This window comes from Camelus dromedarius, chromosome 5 (genome assembly GCF_036321535.1).
Source record: "Camelus dromedarius isolate mCamDro1 chromosome 5, mCamDro1.pat, whole genome shotgun sequence".
Taxonomy (NCBI): Eukaryota; Metazoa; Chordata; class Mammalia; order Artiodactyla; family Camelidae; genus Camelus; species Camelus dromedarius.
In genome coordinates this window covers 31,670,418-31,692,188 of record NC_087440.1, presented here as the reverse complement: position 1 = coordinate 31,692,188, position 21,771 = coordinate 31,670,418, and the positions used below count along the sequence as shown (strand labels likewise).

Below are 21,771 nucleotides of genomic sequence, written 5' to 3'. Positions count from 1 at the left end.
CAACAGAGTCCTAAAATACATGAAGCAATGACTGACAGAATTGAAGAAAAAAATTCAACAATAATAGTTGGAGACTTCAATACCCCACTTTTGATAATGGATAAAACAATTAGACAGAAGATCAGCAAGAAAATAGACAACTTGAACAACACTATATACCAACTAAATCTAACAGACATCTATAGAACAATCCACTCAACAACAGCAGAATACACATTTTTCTCAAGTGTGCATGGAACATTCACTGGGAAAGACCATCTTTTAGACCATAAATTTAAAAGGATCTAAATCATACAAAGTATGGTGTTCAACAACAATAAAATGCAATTAAAATCAATAACAGAAGGAAATTTGGGGAATTAACAATTATGTGGAAAATCAACACTGCTAAATAACTAATGGGTCAAAGAAAAAAATCACAGAACTTAGAAAATACTTTGAGATGAATGAAAACAAAAACACAACGTACTAAACCTTAAAAGATGCAGTGAAAACAGTGCTTAGAATGAATTTTATAACTGTATAAACGTCTATATTGAAAAAGCAGATCTCAAATCAATAAGCTAAACTTCCACTTTAATAAACCCAAAAGCAGAAGGAAAGAAAGATTAGAGCAGAAATAAATGAAAGAGAACAGAAAAATAACAGAGAAAAATTAACAAAACCAAAAGTTGGTTCTTTGACATGATCAACAAAATTGATCTTTAGCCAGGCTGTCCAAGTAAAAAGAAGAAAGTCTCAAATAAGTAAAATCAGGAATGAAAGAGAATATTACTCACCTGAAGAAATAAATTAGCTAGACCTAACCTACATTTTTCAAAGGGGTGAATGTGAAAGAGTAGGAGGGAGACTATTTGATGAATTTCAAAAATGGTTATCCAGAAAGAGGTTTGTGAATTTCAAAACTGCCTCTTGGGAAAGAAAGGGAAATCCTCTCTGATAAGTGTTCTCTATGGACCGACTAATGCCTTGAAAACATTGTGATAATGGTAATAGTTCTAAGGAGAAAGAGATGAGAAATTAAGTGGGTGGAACCAAAATATTTCCTCACTGGAATATTTTTAGGTTTAATACACAGTGAAGAAGCCAGATGCCCTTCAGGCTAACAGAGTCGAGTTAATCTTTCTTTAGACTTAACTTCTACTGCCATCTTGTGGCAATTAAAAAAATACAAGTCGATTACATATTTTTTAAATTTTATTTTTTAAAATTTGTTTTTCTTTATATTTTCTCAGTGACTTTATTGACTTAATTTTTTTTAGCTTTTTTTGTGGGGAGGAGGTAATTAGGTTTATTTATTAATTTTTGGAAGCAGTACTGGGGATTGAACCCAGCAACTTGTGCGTGCTAAGCACACACTCTACCGCTTGAGTTATACCCTGCCCCCCAAGTCAGTTGTTTTACTCAAAAGTTACCCTCCATCTCCTGACCAGAGGTCTTCAATGACTTTCTATCACTCAAGCTTCAATTTCCCCTTATCAGTTTGAGAACAGAAATATCATTATTTGAAAAGTAGTACTATGTGTCTGGATACCTGAAATCACTGTCTGGAGAAAATAAAGTAAAATGGCATTATATTATGCACAGAAAACCAGAAATCTGCTGGTGTCTATACAGAATGTTGGTTTCCAACATCTTTTTTTCCCCCTCTCACCAGTATAAGAGTCTCTGGGAGTGCTCCTTCCCTGCAGGCCTCTGGCTCCCTGATGGACAGATAATAAACATTAATAAATATATCCTGATTCTCTGGCTTCCTTATTTCTTGCTATGATTATACATTAAAGCATATGTTGTTCTTCCAGGGTGGGTATGTCAGTCCAAGAAGGATCCACGCTTTACTCCTTCCAAAATGAACATGACAGACACTGTTAGTGCAGACCTTGAACCCTTGCACTATTTTCACCCCTTTTCATTCCATGTCAGCTTCTAACATCAGGTCTGCATAGCTAAAAGAAAAGAGTCCAGGAGTGGCATCAGATAATTCAAGCCAAAACCAATATAAGGTTAATATCCTTGCTTTAATCTTGGCTTACATCATTTAGCATTAGAAATCGCAATCTGGAAAGACAAGGTAAAGACTACTTACTTGTCTTAAGTTGCTAAAGCCAGCCACTCTATAAGGGATGGACTCCACTGAGGAGGAGCGACTGTATAAGGTGAAACAAAAAGGAAAAAACAAGCAAACCTAGTATTACACTTTTACATAGACATGAAGTCTCCCTAGCCCCTATCTCAGCCACATCTAGGCATTTCTTTCATCTTCCAACTTTTGCCAACAGTTTTAATGTTGACATGTAGTTTTCTACTCACCTGACCACTTGGCTGCTATGCTGAGAACTGGGTCGTGGAGTAACTGAAAGGGAATAAAATGCAGAATGAAAAGTTGCCATGAATGTGCACCCTGCTTTGCCTAGCCTATCTGTCACAAGTGAGTTATCTGGGAGAATGGCCTCTTCATATCATACAAAAGGTTAGGAAAATCACAATACACTCTCTGAGAGGAAACCATCTTCCATATGGGAAAAGGATATTTACTCATCTCACACAGATATTGGTCTCTACCTGACTGTGATGGAGAAGTAATGCCCACTGGTCGAGGTGTGGTCAACCTGCAAGGAAAAAAAAAAAAAAAAAAGGCAGCTCTAATCTCTTTGAGCAGAAGTTAGTTCTACCTTAGAGGATCAACCAGACTATTGTTTACAGAAATAATAGCTTCCTCTCTGAGCACAGATTGCTTACTACCATATATTACAGGTATTAGCCCAAAATATGGAGGCAAAGTTTCCATGAGACTTCTTGGCTCTCCAGCTCCCTAAGAGAAACCTCCATTTCTCTATTGCCCACAAAAGGAATTCTGAAATCCTTTCTTCCTAGTGCCTGACCAGGTACTCTCAACTTTACATATATCTATGCATCTGTCCATCCATTCATACATCTACCATTCCCTCACTCCCTCCATCCCCTCATCCATCTGTCCACAAGTATTTATTGAGTGCTTATATGTCTTTGGTCTTGAGGTTACAAAGATAACTAGAATATAGTTCCTATTTTTGAAAGGTTCCCAGGCTAGCAGCAGAGATGAAAAGAAAAGAAAAGCAACATAAGTGCTATAATGAGTATATCAGAAGTACGGAAGTATGAAAGAACACTAGACTATAACTTCTGTGTGTCAGGGGCCATGTCTTTTTAATCCACCAATACAGAGCTGGTATTAAAAATATTTAACAATTGGTAGGGTGCAGACATGCACAATTAGAATCGGTGATATACACCAAGAACCTAACATAGTGCTTCATAAACAGAAGGTATATAATGGATATTTATTGAGTAAATGAATAACAGAACATCTAACTCTGCCTAATAAAGTCTTGACAGAGGAAATGACATGGGAGTTGAATTTTGAAGGATGAGTAGGATTTCATAAGGTGATGATCAAGGGTGAGCATTACATTGAAGATTTTACTTCAGCACTTTTCAGTGAGTAACTCTCTTGACTTCACCAAGTGAAAGATAAATTCATAAATCATTTCCTCCACCTCAGAGACCACACAGGAGTTACAGCTGAGAGTCAAGAAAGGACAGTAATTTTCCTAGAAGTCTAGTACAGAGCCTGATAAAACTGACCTGTTTCCTTGGTACCAACTTGGAGATTCCTGTAGGTAAAAAAAATAAAAAATAAAACAGGCATGAAGGAAGCTATAGCTCAAGGGTCCCAATCAATGGATCTTACTTGTCAGATAACTAAGCTGCAATGTCCTCTAGTTGCAGTTACCAAGATTCTCAATCTTAGGGGAAAAAAACAGCAGCAGCGTTTCCTTAGGAAAGTATTAGCCTTGGGGGAAGAAAACTTCAGCTCCTTGTCACAAAAACACATTGGGAATCCTGTAGACTGATATATGTGGGGAAATACAGACAGTCTACGGGGAGAGAAAGGAAAATGACAGGATTATAATGTGCTAGAACAGTTACAAGAATAAGATCAACAGGAACATTATATAAGCACAAAGAACAATCTTGGAAAAAGAGAAATGTCTAGGAAATAGAGTTTGAGGGAGAGAAAGGGTCCTGAGGTGCCTTGGGATTCTTGAAGAGAAATTTTAAGTTATAGCAGATATCTCTTCTATAAGAGAGCTTCCCAAGTGGTATGTCATGACTCACTGGTGTTTGGGAATGGATTACCAGTGCCCTAAACTTTGTTCTTTCATCCCTCCAAGGTCTTCTGTGGCCTTGTCCATTTACTACAGTGTGCTTGCTGTACAAATATTATAGTTACATGTGCCATGATATGAAAAAGGTTAGGAAACACTATACAGTCAGCTAGATAGATGGGCACAGTAGGAGAAAAGATAATAGTGAAGAAAATCTGTTTCATTCACCTTTAGGATGGCTAGAAATTTCTTCAGTTCTCCATTCTCTTTCCTTAAGACTGACAGCTCTCTAGGCAAAAGATGGAAACAATCAGCTCCATCAAGTCCGTGGGGTGAAAAAAAAAAAACCCGATCTTCATTATAATCAACATCTAAATTCTTCCAGAGAGATGCTTGCTATTATCCAAGGTGTTTCTGTCAGAGATCTAGTGATGCAGGGTTTTGGTGGTGAGAAGCAGGTGGACAAAACAAGCAGCCACTTGCTGTGATTTCAGAGGAGTTTACACAGAATTGCGTTTCCTCTACACGCACCCCTGGCCTGCTGATGTCTGAAAATTTCCATCACGGATTCCGGCTTTTAGCTTAAGATCTCCAAAATACACCCTCTTAGAGGTAACATTGTAAATGCTGTCTCCCATCATTATTACCATGAAAAGATGATGTCTGATTTTTCTGAAGAAGCAGTTTTTGAGGAAAGCTATAAAGTGGGGAGGGCACCTTGAGGGAAGAAGGAGAAAAATAAAATGGAGATCGAGGGACCCAAAATTCTGAACCTGATTTACCCAAGACAAACATAAACATGCATGGAGCAATTTTCAGGCTTTGCAACCATAAGGAAGTAAGGGCTACAGCTTCTTTGAAAAGAAAAAAGCTCTCTGGTGATTTGATTTGTCACTTACTTGTCCTGGTTGGTCAATGTTTGCTGTGCCTCCTGCATGGCTGCTTCTAATTTTGTGATTCTATGCTTATAAAATGCGATAAGGAGGTCTGTTTGTTTCTTCTGGAAACTCCACACCTGCTAGGGAAAAACAGGCTTTTGACAAACATCCCCATAGCTCCTTTCCCCTTACTTCTAGCAACAAATGGAAATCCATCAATTCATACTTTATTACTGACCATTTTTTCCTGGAGCCTCTGACTTAATTCATGATTCCCCAAAACTAGAGGGTTTGGCACTAGAGAAAGCCAAAGCTTTTCATTTCCAAGATAATGCCTTCCTAATATCTTAATGAGAATATTCTGACATGAAATGGTCCTTTAAAAATATAATCACTCATCTTAGGCCAAAAAAAAGTTTTCAAGCTTAGAATTGGTTTTGACCTTACTTGGTTACTATTAGTTTGGACTCAGCTTCAACATTCCTAGCCATTACAGAGCACTGATAACCAGTTTAGTTTCCCTAAGCTACTCACACAGAGACACCCGCAGGCTGTTAATGCTGCTATGGTAAAGGGTAAAGAGGCAGAGAAGGAGATTAGCGATTCCTGAATTTTATTTCTGGGCATGGGCAAATAATTTTATCTTTTGCTTTAACTTACTATTTGATATACTGATGAGCCTACCATGGGATTACTGAATCAGATCAAAAGTTAATATTTAGAAAGTGTTTTAGCTTTGTCAGGCTCTACTTTTGAAAACACAGCAGTATTTATGTCTCATCTGTTTCCTCCCTACTCAGACTATAAACCTTTTGTCTAAGGTCCTTCCTAGATCTCAGTGTTTTTGTCATAAACTTTTTGTTCTCACCTAATTTGCAAGGTGCTTTTGCCACCTTACTAAAGAGTTGTATTTCAGAGTTTACATATAGTACCTAGCCTCTTTCTACTAAAAAGCAAACTAATTCTATACAGATAAGAATTTATTATAGTCTATTTTTTTAAATTGTTGTTTTCAATCAAAGTAAAAACATATTCATTTTAGAAAGTTTGAACAGTGCAGAAGCAGAAAAGACACTCAATCTTGGGAGTTACCTAAAATGGCAAAGGGTTGGGGAGCACTAAGTATTGCAGACAGATATAATATATAGCCAAGAGATAGTACCCCAAACATCCTAACCTACTCTTGGGATCAGTTTGTGGCAAAATTAAGTTAGTATCAGGCTTGGGCCAAGAAAACCCAAGTCTTGCCCTAGACGAATTACTTCTTCCTTACAGATCACCAAGGGTCACCCGTGCACAGGGAACAGACACCCTGTGGAACTCTAGGGAGTCAGAATGAACTGTTAGGGGGTCTTCTGCCTAGGCCTACACAGGCCTACTTCACCTACTGACCCAAAAAACCTCAAACCCAAATCTCAGATCTGACCATTCCAAGAGGAAGAAAGATCAATCCAGAAAAGAACTACCACCAAGAACTGTTAGAGGAGACAAACAAGTGATTTTGCCTGATGCCAGAGTATAAATGTTTAGCCTATTTCAAATACATCTATCAAAGAAGACTCTAAACCCTAACTCAGTTATGAATCTCAGTATTTTATACATCTCAGTTGTGAGCAAACTCATTATTCTGTCTCATTCAAATCCTTCAGCCTCATAAAAAGGCCGACTTCTTTTTTTTCTAAAGGAGGACAAGTTTTGCTTACTTGTTCTTTTTTAAACTTGGGATTATTTTATTAATATAATAACATAGATCAGATAATAATAAAAATAGTTCTGTTGATAACACTGAACACTGAACAACACCATGTGTTAAATATTGCTTATTTTATTGGAACGATGTATGAAACCACCTACTTTGATATTCAGATTCCTTTCCTGTGACTTCACACTAGGACCAGTTAAGGGTATCATGGTCTTCATGCTCTGGATTCCCACTCTTTTAGAACTGATAACATGGAATATAATTTTTATTTACTGAAGAGAGTATTTTAAAACTTCAATTCTGAATTAGGCCCAGTTAATGGCAAGAGGCTGGAGAAAGTGAGGAAGAAACCACTGAAAGATATTGAGAGAGGCACCGTAACAGAAGCAAAGGGAGAGAGAGCTCAATGGTTTATTACGATAAAACATAAGATATTTTGGTCCAATGTGGGGTGTGCATTTTATTGCAGTATTTAAAAAGGGGAGTTTTGTTTACTTTTAAAATATGTACTTCGGAAATGAATATTAGCTTGACCACCTAGGGTTTTTTTGTACTAAAGAATGGCTTTCCTAATTTTTACTTTTAAATGTCAGGGGTAGCTTTGCACAGTGGCGGTATAGCAGCCAATGAGGTTTAACTGAGGTGCAATTATTCCTAATTGAAAAAAAAATTTTGTTTAATTAAAAAAATTTTAAGTTTAAAATTTTTTTTATTTAATGTTTTGAACACTTGTAAAGGAGTTGCTAAGTCTTAGAATTTTACTTTAAGTAGTATTTGTAAACTCACTATCCTCCTTTGACACTCAAAATCTCTTAGTTTGCCTTGTCTATCTTTTGTGAAACTGACTCCCTTATTCCATAATATCTGTCTCAGTATTTTGAATTATACCTCACAGTAATCATACAGTTAAGAAATGGAAATTTCTCTTTTCAAAGTACTCTAGCTAAACAAATGAGAGAGAAATTACAGAATTAAAGTATCAGCATCTTGTAACTCCTAATTAATCAATGGATCTATGTAAAGTTCACCAATGGCTACCATAAATGTGTACCATTGTGTACCAATGGCTACACAAAATGAGAGACAGAAAACCACTGCATACCTCTTGGTAGCACACAACACTGCTATAAAGGAGTCTTGCCTCACTGCCTGCCCTGAGCCCCGCAAATCAAATGATTCTGATTAAGCCTAAATAACTATTAACATTGAGAAAATATAAACAACAGACAAGCATATTAAATGACTCTATGGGGATACGATGGACAAAATCCATGGTATGAACAACCCTACAGGACAAAAGACCGTGTTCTTCAACAATAGTGAAAAAAAAAGGAGAGGAAACTTTCAGTTTAAAAAAAAGTTTAACTTGAGACATACAGGTCAACTATATAGACCTTACTGAAACTCAATTCAAACAAAATTTTAAAATAATTATGAGACAAATGAGGAAATGTGAATGCTGACTGATTATTGAGTAATATTAGGGAATTATTATTATTTGAGTATGACATGGTTATATTTAAGAAAAGAGTACCTGTCTGTAGAGATACACTCTGAAACATTTACAAGTTGAAATGATATAATATCTGGCTTTGGCTTCAAAATCATCTGGATGGGGTGGCAGGAGGTACAGACGAAGACTGGCCACGAGTTGAGAACTGGTCAAGCAGGGTGATGGATACATGGAGCTGGAAACTAACAGGAATAGTATGGGTTCTTGTCCTTTAGTAGCTCATCATCGTATAGTAGAAGAGACATTCAAACATGTGAACCAATAAGTAAAACACAAGATGATGTGCAGAACAGAAGAAGTATGTATAAAGTACGAAAATAATAATTAAGAGGTAACTATTCAGCCTTCAGAGTGTGGAAGTCAGGTATTCCAGGCATGGAGGTATGAAACTATACGGCATATAAAAGAACTGCAAAGAACTAAACCTACCCTATATATTAGCTAATAAACAACCTATATAAGAACTTATATTAGTACATAAGATTTAAAGTGGTAGTTGTGGATGAGACTGGAGAGGTTAGGAGGAAACAGATCTTAAGGGAACTATGTGTCACTCAAAGAGTCTGAAACAGGTGATGGGAAGCCAGCAAAGGGTTTTGAAAAGGCAGTTACATGTTCAGATTTATAACTGAAATAGTAATCATGGTGCTTAAAGAGATTTGAACAAAAAAGAACTCTAAAAATGCTTCATTATCAAAAGCAATTGGAGGACTGTTAATAAGATGTCAGAGGTACACTCTGAATGAGAAAGTCACAGCAGCCCACCAGGTGGGGATTTAAATTTTGGGTTGCACAGTTTGTGGTCAATACAATTACTACCTCTCAGACTGGGGCTTAAGTTTCCTCAACCTGCACAGTAGTGATAAAGAGCTCAACTTTACTGTTTCAGAACTCTCAAATACTGAGAGATAAGCCTTTTCTTTCCAGGTAGAATAATCTTCCATTAAATAAAATCTTTCTTCAAAGACACCATTGACTATGTCAGTTGTTCAATTTTTAAATTCAAGTGACGGATGGAGAACTGGTCTGGTCTATTGATGAGATCAAGTTTTGACCTGATTTTATTCAAACAATTTATATGGTAGTAGTTATTTATGTATATGTTAGCAAAACATATGACTTCAAAGTCAGCCCACTACTGATGAGAGCCACTTGCTATATTTGTAAATACAGTTTTATTGGAATACAGTCATGCCCATTTTTTACATAGTGCCCATGGCTGCTTCTGAGCTACAACAGTAGAACTGAGTAGCTGCAACAGAGACTGTATGGCATGCAAAGCCTAAAATATTTACTGACCCTTCAAGAAAAAGTGTGTCAATCCCAATACTAAATTTATGAAAGTCTCTGTATTGTCATTTGTGTCTTTTGCTCTGAATATGTCTTTCTTTGTGAATCTGTATCTTTCCCTCTTTTTCTCTTAATCTCTTCTACTTCCTACTCTATTTGATGCCTTATCTTGTCTGTTCTCCCTATATGTATCTACTTAATGGACATTTATGTTACTTCTTAATTTTAAAGGGGATGGGCCCAACAAAATGGGAGAAAATGTTTGCAAATCATGTATCTGTTGAGGGACTTGTACGTAGAATATATCAAGAACTCTCACAACTAATAATAAAAAGACAATCTGACTTAAAAATGAGCAAAGGATCTGAAAGGACATTAAAGATGACAAACTAATAGCCAATAAGCACATGAAAAGATGCTCAGCATCATTAATCATCAGAGAAATGCAAAGCAAAACCACCCCGAGATACCATTTCACACCACTAGGATGATTATCATAACAAAAGACAGATAAAACAAGTGCTGGTGAGGATACAGAGACATCAAAACCCTCATACACTGCAGGTAAAAATGTGAAATATGCAAGCACTTGGGAAAACAGTCTGGCAGTTCCAAAAGTTAAACACAGAGTTACCATTTGACCCAGTAATTCAATTTCTATGTATATATCCAAGAGAAATGAAAATATATGTCCCCACCAAAACTTATTCATAATAGCCAAAAGGTGGAAACAGCCTAAATGTCCCTCAACTGATGAATGGATACACGAAACATATATCCATCTATATAATGGAATATTATTTGGTCATAAAAAGGAATGAAGTACTGATGAAGTTCTAACACAGGCTACAACATAGATGAACCTTGAAAACATTGTGCTAAGTGAAAGCAGTGCGGGATTCAGACAATTAACAAACACATTATGTAATGTCAGAGATAAGATCTATAATGAAAAGTAAAGCAGAGTAAAGTAGAGTTGGGGCTGCTATTTGAAATATGAGTCAGTAAAGTTCTGAATGAAGAAGGAAAACGTGAGCAGAAGCCTGAATGAGACAATCTAGGTATTACTTGGATCAGTTATTCTTCACAGATTAGGAAAACACATTTTCAGACATTGCTGACTTTGTGAAACTGGCCCTTCACTAAAGTGATGATTAACTGACCCTTTCCATTTATTTTATCTTGATTATTTGACCATGTGTAATTGGTCCCATGCTTAGGCAGGTTAGGATTCAGACTATGTATAATTTCTCTACTGATCATTAACTAACCCTGGGTTTAGTTATTAACCAAAGGTCTGCTCTTTCTCTTGTTCATGTGACCTTGTTTACATTTCTCCTTGAGTCTCAGCTGGATTTTATCTCCCCATAATGTTAAATAGTATCTCAAATATGATGGCTCACCCAAGCAGCTAAAAGCACGATGCAGTGAAAGCCTTAATTTCCCTTCCTTTATCTCCAGAGTTAGGATTGAGGGGTGATACACCAAATAAAAATTAAATCTACTACCTTCAGCCAAACATGACAAATGATCACCTTCATGTTTAGTGAAGGAATACTCTCATAAGAACGAGAAGTAAGAGCAGAGAAGAAAATAGTATTAAAATCTCAAGAAATATGCCAAGATGGGAATCCCACGAGGCTATGAAATGATCTTGGGGGAGAAATGGAGAGTGGAAGGGAAAAACTGAAGTTGTTACAATTTGGGAACTCCCTCAAAAGGTTGTGCTGCCTCCTCTCCACTTCCTTCCACATTCCTATTGCTCCTGACCAAGTCAATGGTATGACAACATATCATGCATCAGGAAAAGAAAAATATCTTCTAAAATTCAGGCAATCAACTATAAACACTAAATGAAGAATTAAATATACATACATTATAAGAAAGGTTATTGAAAAATGAGAATGGGGAATGAGAAATCCCTTCTTGAACTTAGGTTTATAAGCAAAACTTTGAAAGCTGACACCAAATCCATTGTTTGCAGGGTCAGGCCTATATAATCAAAGCAACTTTTAGAAGATTCATTAATCTGCACAGAAAGATGATAAAGGTCCCTAGAACCTTCTTATTCTCAAAAATTACTTAATAGAACTAAGAAGCCCAAGGCAAGATGTCAGGTACATAGTGGCTTTTACAGCCTCTCACAGATTCTGGGTCAGTAAAAAGCGAACTGTTGAGATTTATATCATCAGGGAAAAAAGCAAACACGGCAGCCAATTTCCCCCCATTGTGTACAAATGTACAAATGCAGTTTAAAGAGAACCTTTGGGGAAGAAATAAGATGTAATTAGAATCTGCCTGGAAAATCAGATTTTCTTCACTTTTATTTCTCATACCTGAGAGATGTGACTGAAATACTGCAAAGCTGTCTCCACAGGGCTTTTGAAGTACATCTTCTCCTGAGGTTTTAGCTATGAAGAGAGTAAGACACATCCTCAATGGAATGAAATAAAATACTGGCAAATACAGTTAATGATGCATCACCCTTTCTAAAACCCCTGGTATTATTTCACTGTGCTGAGTAAGAGAGCAACCACCACCCCACTGTCCCTAGAAGATGGGGACTACATATCCTAATTACTTACCTCACACTTCTGTGACAGTAGCCACATATAATTCTCTCTGTTATTTACTTTTTTTTTTAAACTATTGCTATCTACAAGTTTTGTTTGTTTCTTTTTTCTTCATTTTTAAAAAAAATTTCAGTTCTTACTCACTGTATTCTTTGTATATTTCCTTCAGGCCAGGAATGGGATAAGATGGTTTATGGCAGGGGAGGAAAAACTTACATTATCAGAAAGAGCCAGATATTTGCAGGCAGTTTCACAAACAGCACATTTTTCTAGAGGGGGAAAGGGAAAAAAAAAGTTTGGTTCTCATGGGCATGAGGTAAGACTTTCCTGAAGTACGTGGTAACAGTCAAATAGGATAGCTAAATAAGAAAAGAGGATTCTTACCAAATTCAGAATGTCATTGTGCTATCAAAGGACATCAACTTAAGCTCCATTCTCTAAATCAGCAGTTCCAAACTTGTATGTCAATGAGAAGTAATGCTTTCACCCTGTATCTCTACCATCTCCCTTTTTATAAATTCCCAATTATCTTCTGCAGGTGAGGGACAGTAATCTCCCAGCAGCAGTGCTGGAGTACACTTACAAGAGTCTGGGAAGAGTACAAGAGTACCAGCGATCTCAACTATAAGTTACTATTTTTATTCCCTCTACCTACAGTAAGCACACATTAGGCACCATAAGAAACTCTCCAATTATTCCTGCCCTGTTCTCACTTTGCTAATATTCCTGGATATTGTTTTGAAGTTCTCCTATTTTCATTCTCTAATTAACCCAATTTGAAAGGTGTGAGAAGTAAAACTCCCAATCTTCCCTTTAAGTTGAAATTTTAATAGTGGTGCTGGTTATTGATTAAGATAAATGCCATGTCAGGAGAAAACACATGACATATGCTTCACCTTGAGACAAACTGCTCCAAAGTGAGCTGCTGTTACCATGGTAAATAACTTTGTTGCATTAGCAGGTAACTTAAAAGGGTCATGAGATTGACATAGAGAAAAAGCTCCTCCAGAGGCTACCTAACCGGACTCTTCTTTTCCTTGGGGATAAAGTTTTTCCCAGTCTTCCTTTCATATATTATTGCCAGAGTGAGCCAGCAAGTGCAAATCATTCTTCTAGTTAAGAAAAACTCAAAACAAAGAAACTTCCACAGCTCTCCACCACCTGCAGGATAAAGTTCAGGTTCTTTGGCTTGGTATATAGAGCTTTCCATCACCTGGCTACTGCCTACCTCTCTAGCCTCATCTCTCCCCATTTCTTACCTTATTCTTTTATGCTCTACCAATCCCAAACATGTATACTCCTCTGTACTAAGTTTTATGATGTAGTATGCCTTTATATGTGCTGGTCTTTTAAACGAGAGTGATCATCCCTGCCTCATTCACTTGGCGGATTCCAGTTTATTATTTAAAACTCTACTGAAGCAACACCTCTTCTATGAAGTCCTCCGTGATCAAAGTACCCTAAGTCCCTCTCTGGACCCCCAGAATACATACATACAGAATACAATACATACCTTGTAAGTATTTTAGCATTTTTTAAAAAAACACACCTTAAATAAAAATCTCACTTCTAAGACTTAATAGCTTCAAGAACTTGGTCAAGTTACTTATCCTATTTGAACTAGTTCTTCATTTGTAAAGTAGGTCTACTAATAATTACCTCCTGGGATTGCAGTGAGGATACATAAAATTGGTATATGTGAAAATACTTTTTAAGCTGCAAAAGTATCACCACCACAATCATCATCATCAACATTTCTAATTAAATTGATATCACAGACTACACCACTTCTCATTAGAAATGGCTCTTATTATCAACCACTTTCCCAATTTCTATTCATTATTTTTATTTTTTTCTCTTTTCTCTAATCAGTCTGATAACTTTCCCTGCCACAGGCTTCAAAACACTGACAAGTGCCTCCTGATGCTCACAATATAGATTTCCACTTGCTAAATGATTCTTTGTTAATGGATTCCGACAATTTTCAGAATCAACAGTTTCCTAATATATCCACGTCACCTTTGGCCTACTAAGTGATTTTTATTCCAAGTTACACAGAGAAATGACTAACCATTATTTCTAGGTTAAAAACATTTTTGCCTGAATCTGAAAATAGTTAAGTCACTCACCCAGAGTCACACACTTTTTACAGAAAATATGGCCACAGCTGGTGACAAAGAAATGGGCCCCATCTTTTCGGAAACACTTGTTGCAGTGAAACCAATCCATTCTGTAGCAGAGAAAGACAATAACCAGGGACATAACATAATTATAGCTGTTCCAAAATCTACTTAACAACATTTGCTTAGCTTCTGCTAACTTATTGGGATGTGAGCATATGATTGTGGGTATTCCAATTGGATGTAAGGAAATACATAAACCTCTGAAGTTAAAAAAGCAAATTGCAGACTATGCTATACCATTTTTTTCCATTATAATAGCCATCTTTATTTGTAAAAATCCAGATATAAAATGTATTCTTTCAGTCTTTCTGAGTTTTCCTTTTTACAAAAACAAAAAGCCACATGAAAACCTTCCTCTCTGTCATTCCAACAGACCATGTTTCTCAGGCAGCCCTCCCCCGATACTGTTTTTGAAAAAGAAAAAATATACATATTTTTAAAAGTAACAGGACAACTATTATTTTTTTCAAATGGTGAGATTGTGTGTATTTGTGTGTGTGTGTATTGCCTTTACACTTTGTTTTCCAAGTTTTCTGGATTAATTCATGCACTAATTTGTAACTAGAAAAAAAATTAAAAAAAAAGAAAAACATTTCTTTCTTTCCTAATAGTTTCCTGTGGTTTGGTAAGATGGAGCAAGGAGGCAGTGGACCAAATATAGAAGATGACATATTAGCCATTTGGGACACATTTTATCTAAGGGAAACATGGTTTTTGAATGATAATGTCTCAACCTGTTCACTTTTCCTTCTATTCTACAGAAACTCGGAAAAATACATCTAGAAGGGACCTTAAGAATCATCTAACGCTTTGCCCAATCCCATCATTTTTCAAAACATATACCTGATGCTCACTGAAATTCAATGAAAAATTCAAAGTTCCGTCTTTAGGTAGTGGCAGCTTAAGGATTAGAACCCAAGTGTCCTCATTCCCTGTGTCTGGTTCTTGCTACTACATTACGTCTTTGTGTTAGACATGGCAACCGTACATCCTATATTTTATACCAGTACTGGTTCCATATAATATGTTAAAAACATAACTATGTAAATGTGACTTGGTAAGATTCTTAAATGAAGAAATTGACATATCAAAAATACATAGCAGGAGGTGGGTAATAGCTCAGTGGTAGAGCACATGCTTAGCCTGGGTTCAATCTCCACTACCTCCATAAAAACAAACAAACAAACAAAACAGAGCTGATACATACTGAACTGTAACTAGTTCATACGTTTAATTAATTCATGTTTAATTTCAAGAATATGCTATAAGAAGGCAATATTTACTAGTTTAACTTTATTTAAAATTGGGGGAAAATCAAAACAAAGTAATTTCTTTTCACCCCTGAAATCTTTTCTTTAAAAAAGTTTTTAAGTGGTTTATGAAGACATTTGCTCAAAGAATGTTGCCTAGCTTGTGCCATACTTTAACACTGTCATCACATAAGGCCAAGGTTCGCGATAAAAACTTAAATAAACATTTCAATGAGAAGACATTACACCGTCAGTGGCATGAGCTTCAGATTTCTGTTTGTCGCTCAGTTACACTAACTTCTACCAGAAAGTCTAAAGAACTACTGAAAATGTCCCAGTATATATGCCCTGGTTTGTTTAGGAGCAAGAACAATTTTAATCAAATGGGTTGACCACGAATGAACCTCTTAGGAGCGGTTAACAGAGTCTGTGAGGGCAAGATCGCCCGGTTTCTAAGGGTGATGGGGATTTAGCAGTCCCAAATTTACCACTAGCTCTTATTTAATTCCATCCTACCCGTTTGGCCGTCTTGATCCCAGAAAGCCTCGGATCTCACCGAAATCAACCAGTTCTCTTCAAGAGGTGGAAATGGCGGGAAAATACACAGCGAGCCTGCCACCAGGGAGCGGCAAGAGGCTGGGCGTGGTCCCTGACGGCTCGCGAGAGGAGTGGGCGGGGCCTGGGAGTGGGCAGGGCTTGGAAGTGCGGCGGGGGCGAGGCGGGGGGCGGGGCCGAGCGGAGCGGGGCGGGGCGGGGCGGAGCGGGGCGGGGCGGGCGAGGGAAGGTTACCTTTTCCTAATAGTCCAGTAAAATCTACCTCATTTAAGACTGGAAACAGGTAAGAAATATGCTCTAAGCCCATACATGTTACTGTGGAAACAAGGTGAAAACCTAAAGTGTTCCTGTAGACAATAACACAGTAGAAAAAATGTGGTCACAGAGCGGATGAAAACTTGAACATAATATTTCTAAGGAAATAAAGAAAATAATAGATGCTTTGAAAGAACAGCATAAATGAAAAATAGAAAAGCTAAAAAGTGATATGGATAGAGAACAGTCACATATTAAATGAGAACTAACCAGTCGCAGGAAAACAATTTTTAACTTTTTTCAGAAATTGAAAAAATGAGGGGGAAAAAAGCACATTTAAGGGCTGAAATGAGAATCGTTTTTCCAAAAAGAAAGAAAAATAAAGTAGTTTTCAAGAGAAAGTGATATAGAAAACAAGCAAAAGAGATTTTACACACACACACACATTTATTCTCGTAAGGAAAACCAGAGCAATGTATCAGAAAAATATTTGAAAAAAAATTTTGAGAAAATTTTACTGAAATAAGACTTAGTCTACATATTGAAAAGGCATACAGTGTATAGGAGAAAACTGACCCAAACAGTCAAAACCAAAAACATATTCAAGTAAAACGATTAGTCTTTAAAGATAAGGAAAAACCCCCTTGAGTATCCAGACAAAAAGTACTAGTCAGTCACTTACAAGGAGAAGAAAATTAGACTGGCATCAGATTTCTCTACAGCAGTTTTTATGCTGGAAACAATGAAACTGCATTTTAAGATTTTCAAAAAGAAAATATGATTCAAGAATTTTATATCCCTTTATCCTGTGTTCAGGTGCAAAGGCTGTTGACAAAAAAAGTGACTGTGAACTTTTCCTGAGGAAACCACTAAGTAACAGTTCTCAAATTCCTTGATATCAGAACTCCTTTACCTTTTAAAAAATATTGAAGACCCCCTCCCTACAGAGCTTTGATTTATGTGGATTGTATCTATCAATATTTGCCACGTGCAATTAAAACTGAGAAATTTTAAAATATTTATTTATTATTTCATTTGAAAATAATAATAAACCCATTAAATATTAACAAAACCTATGAAAAATAAAAATATTTTCCTAAACGAATACAATTTAGTGAGAAGAGTGGCACTGTTTATGTTTTACAGTTTTATAATCTCTTACTATCTGAGCTAACAGAAAGCAGCTGGGGTTCACACATCTGCTTCTGCAATTACACTGTTACAGTATACCGTTTCGCTTGCAGTGTGTGTGAAGATCTGGATTCACCCAAATACGTAGTTGGAAAAGGGAGTAGTATTTTATTAGCTTATTTAGACACTTGTGAACATTTTTCTCTGGTACTACACTAAAATTCAAGAAATGGGAGTTTGTTAAAAGCCAGCTGCTGTGTGAGATCTGACATAATTTCGATAAGTGTATAATATTTTACAGTTAGATCAAACTGGTCATTTGAAAAATATTGGTTCACTGAGTGAAACACATTGACACATTTCATTATACATTATTAAATATTGATGTACTTCATTATAGAATATTTAAAAATCACTTTTGTTAATATCACTATCTCATCAGAAGAGTCTTTGAGTATTGGGAACTTCTCAGGCTCACAGTTGCAGATACAAGCTTCCCCAAATTCTAATTTTCATCTGAAAGCTTGAATTTTTTATCATTGGCAACAATACTGTTACTTCTTTCCCCTGAAGTGACAAGCTCATTTTGTTTATTTTTGAGAAAGTTTCTGCCAAATACCCAAAAGTGAATAACAAAAGTTTGTTAGTTGTTCTTTCAAGTAAAAATGGTGTTCCATAAAAAAGTGATTAGTTCAGTCCACAACTGAAACCATTGCATAAATGGTTTTCCTAAATATAATCTTAATTCTACTTAAATATTCTGGGTCATAGAAAAAGGAGGAAATTTTCAAAAAATTTTTATGAAATGAACTTAGAAAAAAATGATAACGATTGCACACATACAAGAAAACTACAGAACAATCTCACTTCTGAATATTGATGCAAAAATCTTAAATAAGAGGCTAGCAAATAAAATCCAAAAACATACTTTAAAAAGTATACATTATGACAAAGTGATGTTCATTACAAAGGGGTTAATATTAGGAAGTCTATCAATGTAATGTATTATAGTAATATTTCTAAGAGGAAATATCATATGTTCATCTCAACAGTTGCCAATAAAGCATTTGTCCTAATTTACATTACTCTGATTTAAAATCTCAATGAGGTAGGAATCAGTGGATACTTAATGTGATTAAAAGGCATGTACGTGTGTGTGTATGCAAAAGAGACAGCATGTTTTTTAAATGAAGAAACATTAGAGACATCCTTGCTAGTCAGAAATGAGACAAGAATACCACTACCATGTAACATGATATTAGAACATTAATTTAAAAGGATAAGAAAAAGTGGGGGGGAGATATGGCTCAGTGGTAGAATGCATGGTTAGCATGCATGAGGTCCTGGGTTCAATCCCCAGTACCTTGATTTAAAAAAAAATTTTTTAATTTAAAAAAGGAAATAAAAAATAAAAGGATAAGATATAAATGACTCTTTTAGCAGATTATATCATTGTATATCTGAAAAATCCAAGAGAATCAAGAGAAAAACTATTCTATTGTAAATAATTTTAAAATTTAGTAAAGTAACAAGTTTTAAAATTAACAAAAAGAAATACAGTAAACTTTCCATATTCAAATAGTAACCAGCTAGAAAATGCAATAGGGGAGAAGACTATTTAAAATAGAATCAAAGAGGATAAAATATTTAGGCCATAACTTATCGAAATATATATGAAGAAAACTTTAAAGCATTATTGAAAGAGACAAAAGTCAACATAAATAAAAAAGCAAGTCAACATCATGATGCTGGATAGAAAGAGTCAACATCATAATGATGTCAGTTTGCCCTAAGTTAATTTATAAATTTAACATGATAAAAAAATAGCTTGCTTTCTAGAGTTAAACAAATTGATTATAAAGTTCATATGGAAAATAACTAAACCAACAAGAATATTCAGGAAAACCCTGAACATCATCCAGGGTCATGTGGGTGGGAAGCTAGCCACACTCAACATTAAAACATATTGTAAATTCTCTATAAGTTAAAAATGTGCTATTGGTGCATGGATAAACATACAGACCAGTAAAATAGACTAGAAAGTCCAGAAATAGAACCATATAGATTTGGAATTTTTAATTTGTGATAAAGGTAATGAACTCAGTGGGGGCGGGGTGGGATTGAGGGTTTTTGTGTTTTTCTAATTGAAGTATAGTCGGTTTACAATGTGTTAATTTCTAGTGTACAGCATATTCAGTTATATATATATTTCTTTTCATATTCCTTTTTATTATAGGCTATTACAAGGTATTGAATATAGTTCCCTGTGTACAGTAGGACCTTGTTGTTTATTTATTTCATATATAGCAGTTAGTATCTGCGAATCCCAAACTCCCAATTTATAGGGCAGGAGACCTATCTATTTTACACATAGTAGTTAGTATTTGCAGATTGAGTTTTTAATAAAGAGTTGAGACAACTAGATAGCCATTCGGAAAAATATAAAATTGGGTCTGTATCTTATACTGTTCACCAAGATAAATTTCAAATGGATTAGAAATCTAAGTATAAAAATGAAATATTCAAGTACTGGAAGAAAACATGGGTGAATACTATATAAATTAAGAGCAGAGGAAATCTTCCTAGTATCCAAAAATCTAAAAGCAATAAAAGAAAAGATTAATAAATTTGACTACATAAAAATATAAGATTTCCTCTTGGATGGGAAAATTTCTCTCTCGCTCTCTGTCTCTCTGTCTCTCACACACACAGAAAACCCACTATAGATGCAGTAAGAAACTAAGTGACAAACTGAGAAATAACATCATCAACTTGTATCACAAAGATCACAAAAGCTTTAATATACAAAGAACTTCTAAAAAGAGAAAGCCAATGACAATAGAAATTTCAGCAGAAGATATAAACAATTCACAGAAAAAAATTTTAATGGCCTTGAACATATTAAAGGATATTCAACCTCACTTGTAGTGGGATAAGCAAATAGAAACTCCATCAAAATACCACTTTCCATCTATCAGACTGGCAGAAATCCAAGTATTTTATAACATACTCTTTTGTCAAGGTTAGAGGGAAACATACACCCATATATTGCTGGTGAGAATGCTCAACAGTGCAAACACTCTAGTGAACGTGGCACTATCTAGGAAAATTACAGTTGTATTTATTTTTAATTCAGCAGTCCTACTTCCAGGAATCTGTCCCAAAGATGCATTGGCAAAAATATGAAATCACTTATGAACAAGGTTATTTTTTGCAAGTAGTGTTTATAACAGCAAAAGATTGATAACAACCTAAATGCTTTTTAGTGACAAATCACAGTTGAATATTATGCAGATATAAAGAGAAATGAGAAAGATCTTTATACACTGATATGAAGCAATTTCCAGAATTTACTGTTAAGTGAAAATAAAAGATGTAGAAGTTTACATAATATGTAATTTTGTTTTAGAGAGGGGAGATATAAATGTATATCAAAAAGAAACACTAGAAAATAAAACACAAATTACTGGAAAAAAGATTACCTATAGAGATGGGAAGAGAACATTGTAGAAGTGACAGTATGAAAGGAAGATTTTCCTGAATTTAACTTGCTATATAATTTTGTCTTTGGAAATGTAATTGTTTTACATATCAAGAAATAGAAATAAAAAGCCATTCCTTGGGGGAAAGGATATAGCTCAGTGGTAGCATGCATGCTTAGTGTGCACGAGGTCTTGGGTTCAATCTTCAGTGCCTCCAATAAAAAATAAAATAAAATAAAAAAGATTCCTAAAAAGTGAGGACTGAAACCAATGAATTTAACTGTAATCAGACTGGTAACTTTTTAAACAAGTTTACTGAGATAGAATTGACATACAGTCAACTGTATATATTTAAAATGTACAATCTGATAAGTTTTGACATTTGTATACACCGTTGAAACAATCACTACAATAAAGTTAGTGAATATATTCATCATCCCCAAAAGTTTCTTCATGCTCCTTTGTAAACCGTCCCTCCCAACCCTCCCCACACTCCTCTACCTGGGTAACACAGGTACTTCTAGCACTACAGATTAATCTGCATTTTCTAGAGGCTTATATAGAAGAATTGTATGCACTCTTTTTTGTCTGACTTCTTTCCTTCAGCATAATGATTTCAAGATCCATCCATATTGTTGCTTAATTCAATAATTCTTTCATTTTTGTTGCTGAGTAGTATTTTATCATATGGATAAGACACAATTCGTTTAGCCAGTCGTCTGTTGATAGACATTTAAGTTGTTTTCAGTTTGGAGATATAAAAAATAAAGTTGCTATAAATGTTCATGTATAAGTCTTTGTTTGGACATAT

At 35.5% G+C, this 21,771-nt stretch overlaps 1 protein-coding gene and 1 non-coding gene across 5 annotated transcripts in view; one reads left to right on the top strand and one right to left on the bottom strand.

Annotated features, from left to right (window-relative positions):
- Positions 1 to 21,771, bottom strand: part of RNF212B (ring finger protein 212B) — a 56,408-nt gene that overhangs the window by 19,830 nt on the left and 14,807 nt on the right. For 2 of the 4 annotated variants that reach the window (XM_064485826.1, XM_010989454.3), the window contains exons 3-12: positions 14,234 to 14,334; positions 12,321 to 12,373; positions 11,868 to 11,942; positions 5,048 to 5,163; positions 4,377 to 4,437; positions 3,625 to 3,653; positions 2,563 to 2,609; positions 2,311 to 2,353; positions 2,087 to 2,147; positions 1,655 to 1,703 (exon numbers count right to left, since the gene is read on the bottom strand). In XM_064485826.1, coding sequence (XP_064341896.1) covers positions 1,655 to 1,703; positions 2,087 to 2,147; positions 2,311 to 2,353; positions 2,563 to 2,609; positions 3,625 to 3,653; positions 4,377 to 4,437; positions 5,048 to 5,163; positions 11,868 to 11,942; positions 12,321 to 12,373; positions 14,234 to 14,334 — 635 coding nt within the window. Of the gene's footprint in view, positions 1 to 1,654; positions 1,704 to 2,086; positions 2,148 to 2,310; positions 2,354 to 2,562; positions 2,610 to 3,624; positions 3,654 to 4,376; positions 4,438 to 5,047; positions 5,167 to 11,867; positions 11,943 to 12,320; positions 12,374 to 14,233; positions 14,335 to 21,771 lie in introns of all 4 variants that reach the window. The other 2 variants (XM_064485828.1, XM_064485827.1) reach the window with 1 other exon arrangement.
- LOC116153767 (U4 spliceosomal RNA) lies at positions 7,326 to 7,467 on the top strand. Its single transcript, XR_004137645.1, has one exon. It is a non-coding gene; the product is annotated as a U4 spliceosomal RNA (small nuclear RNA).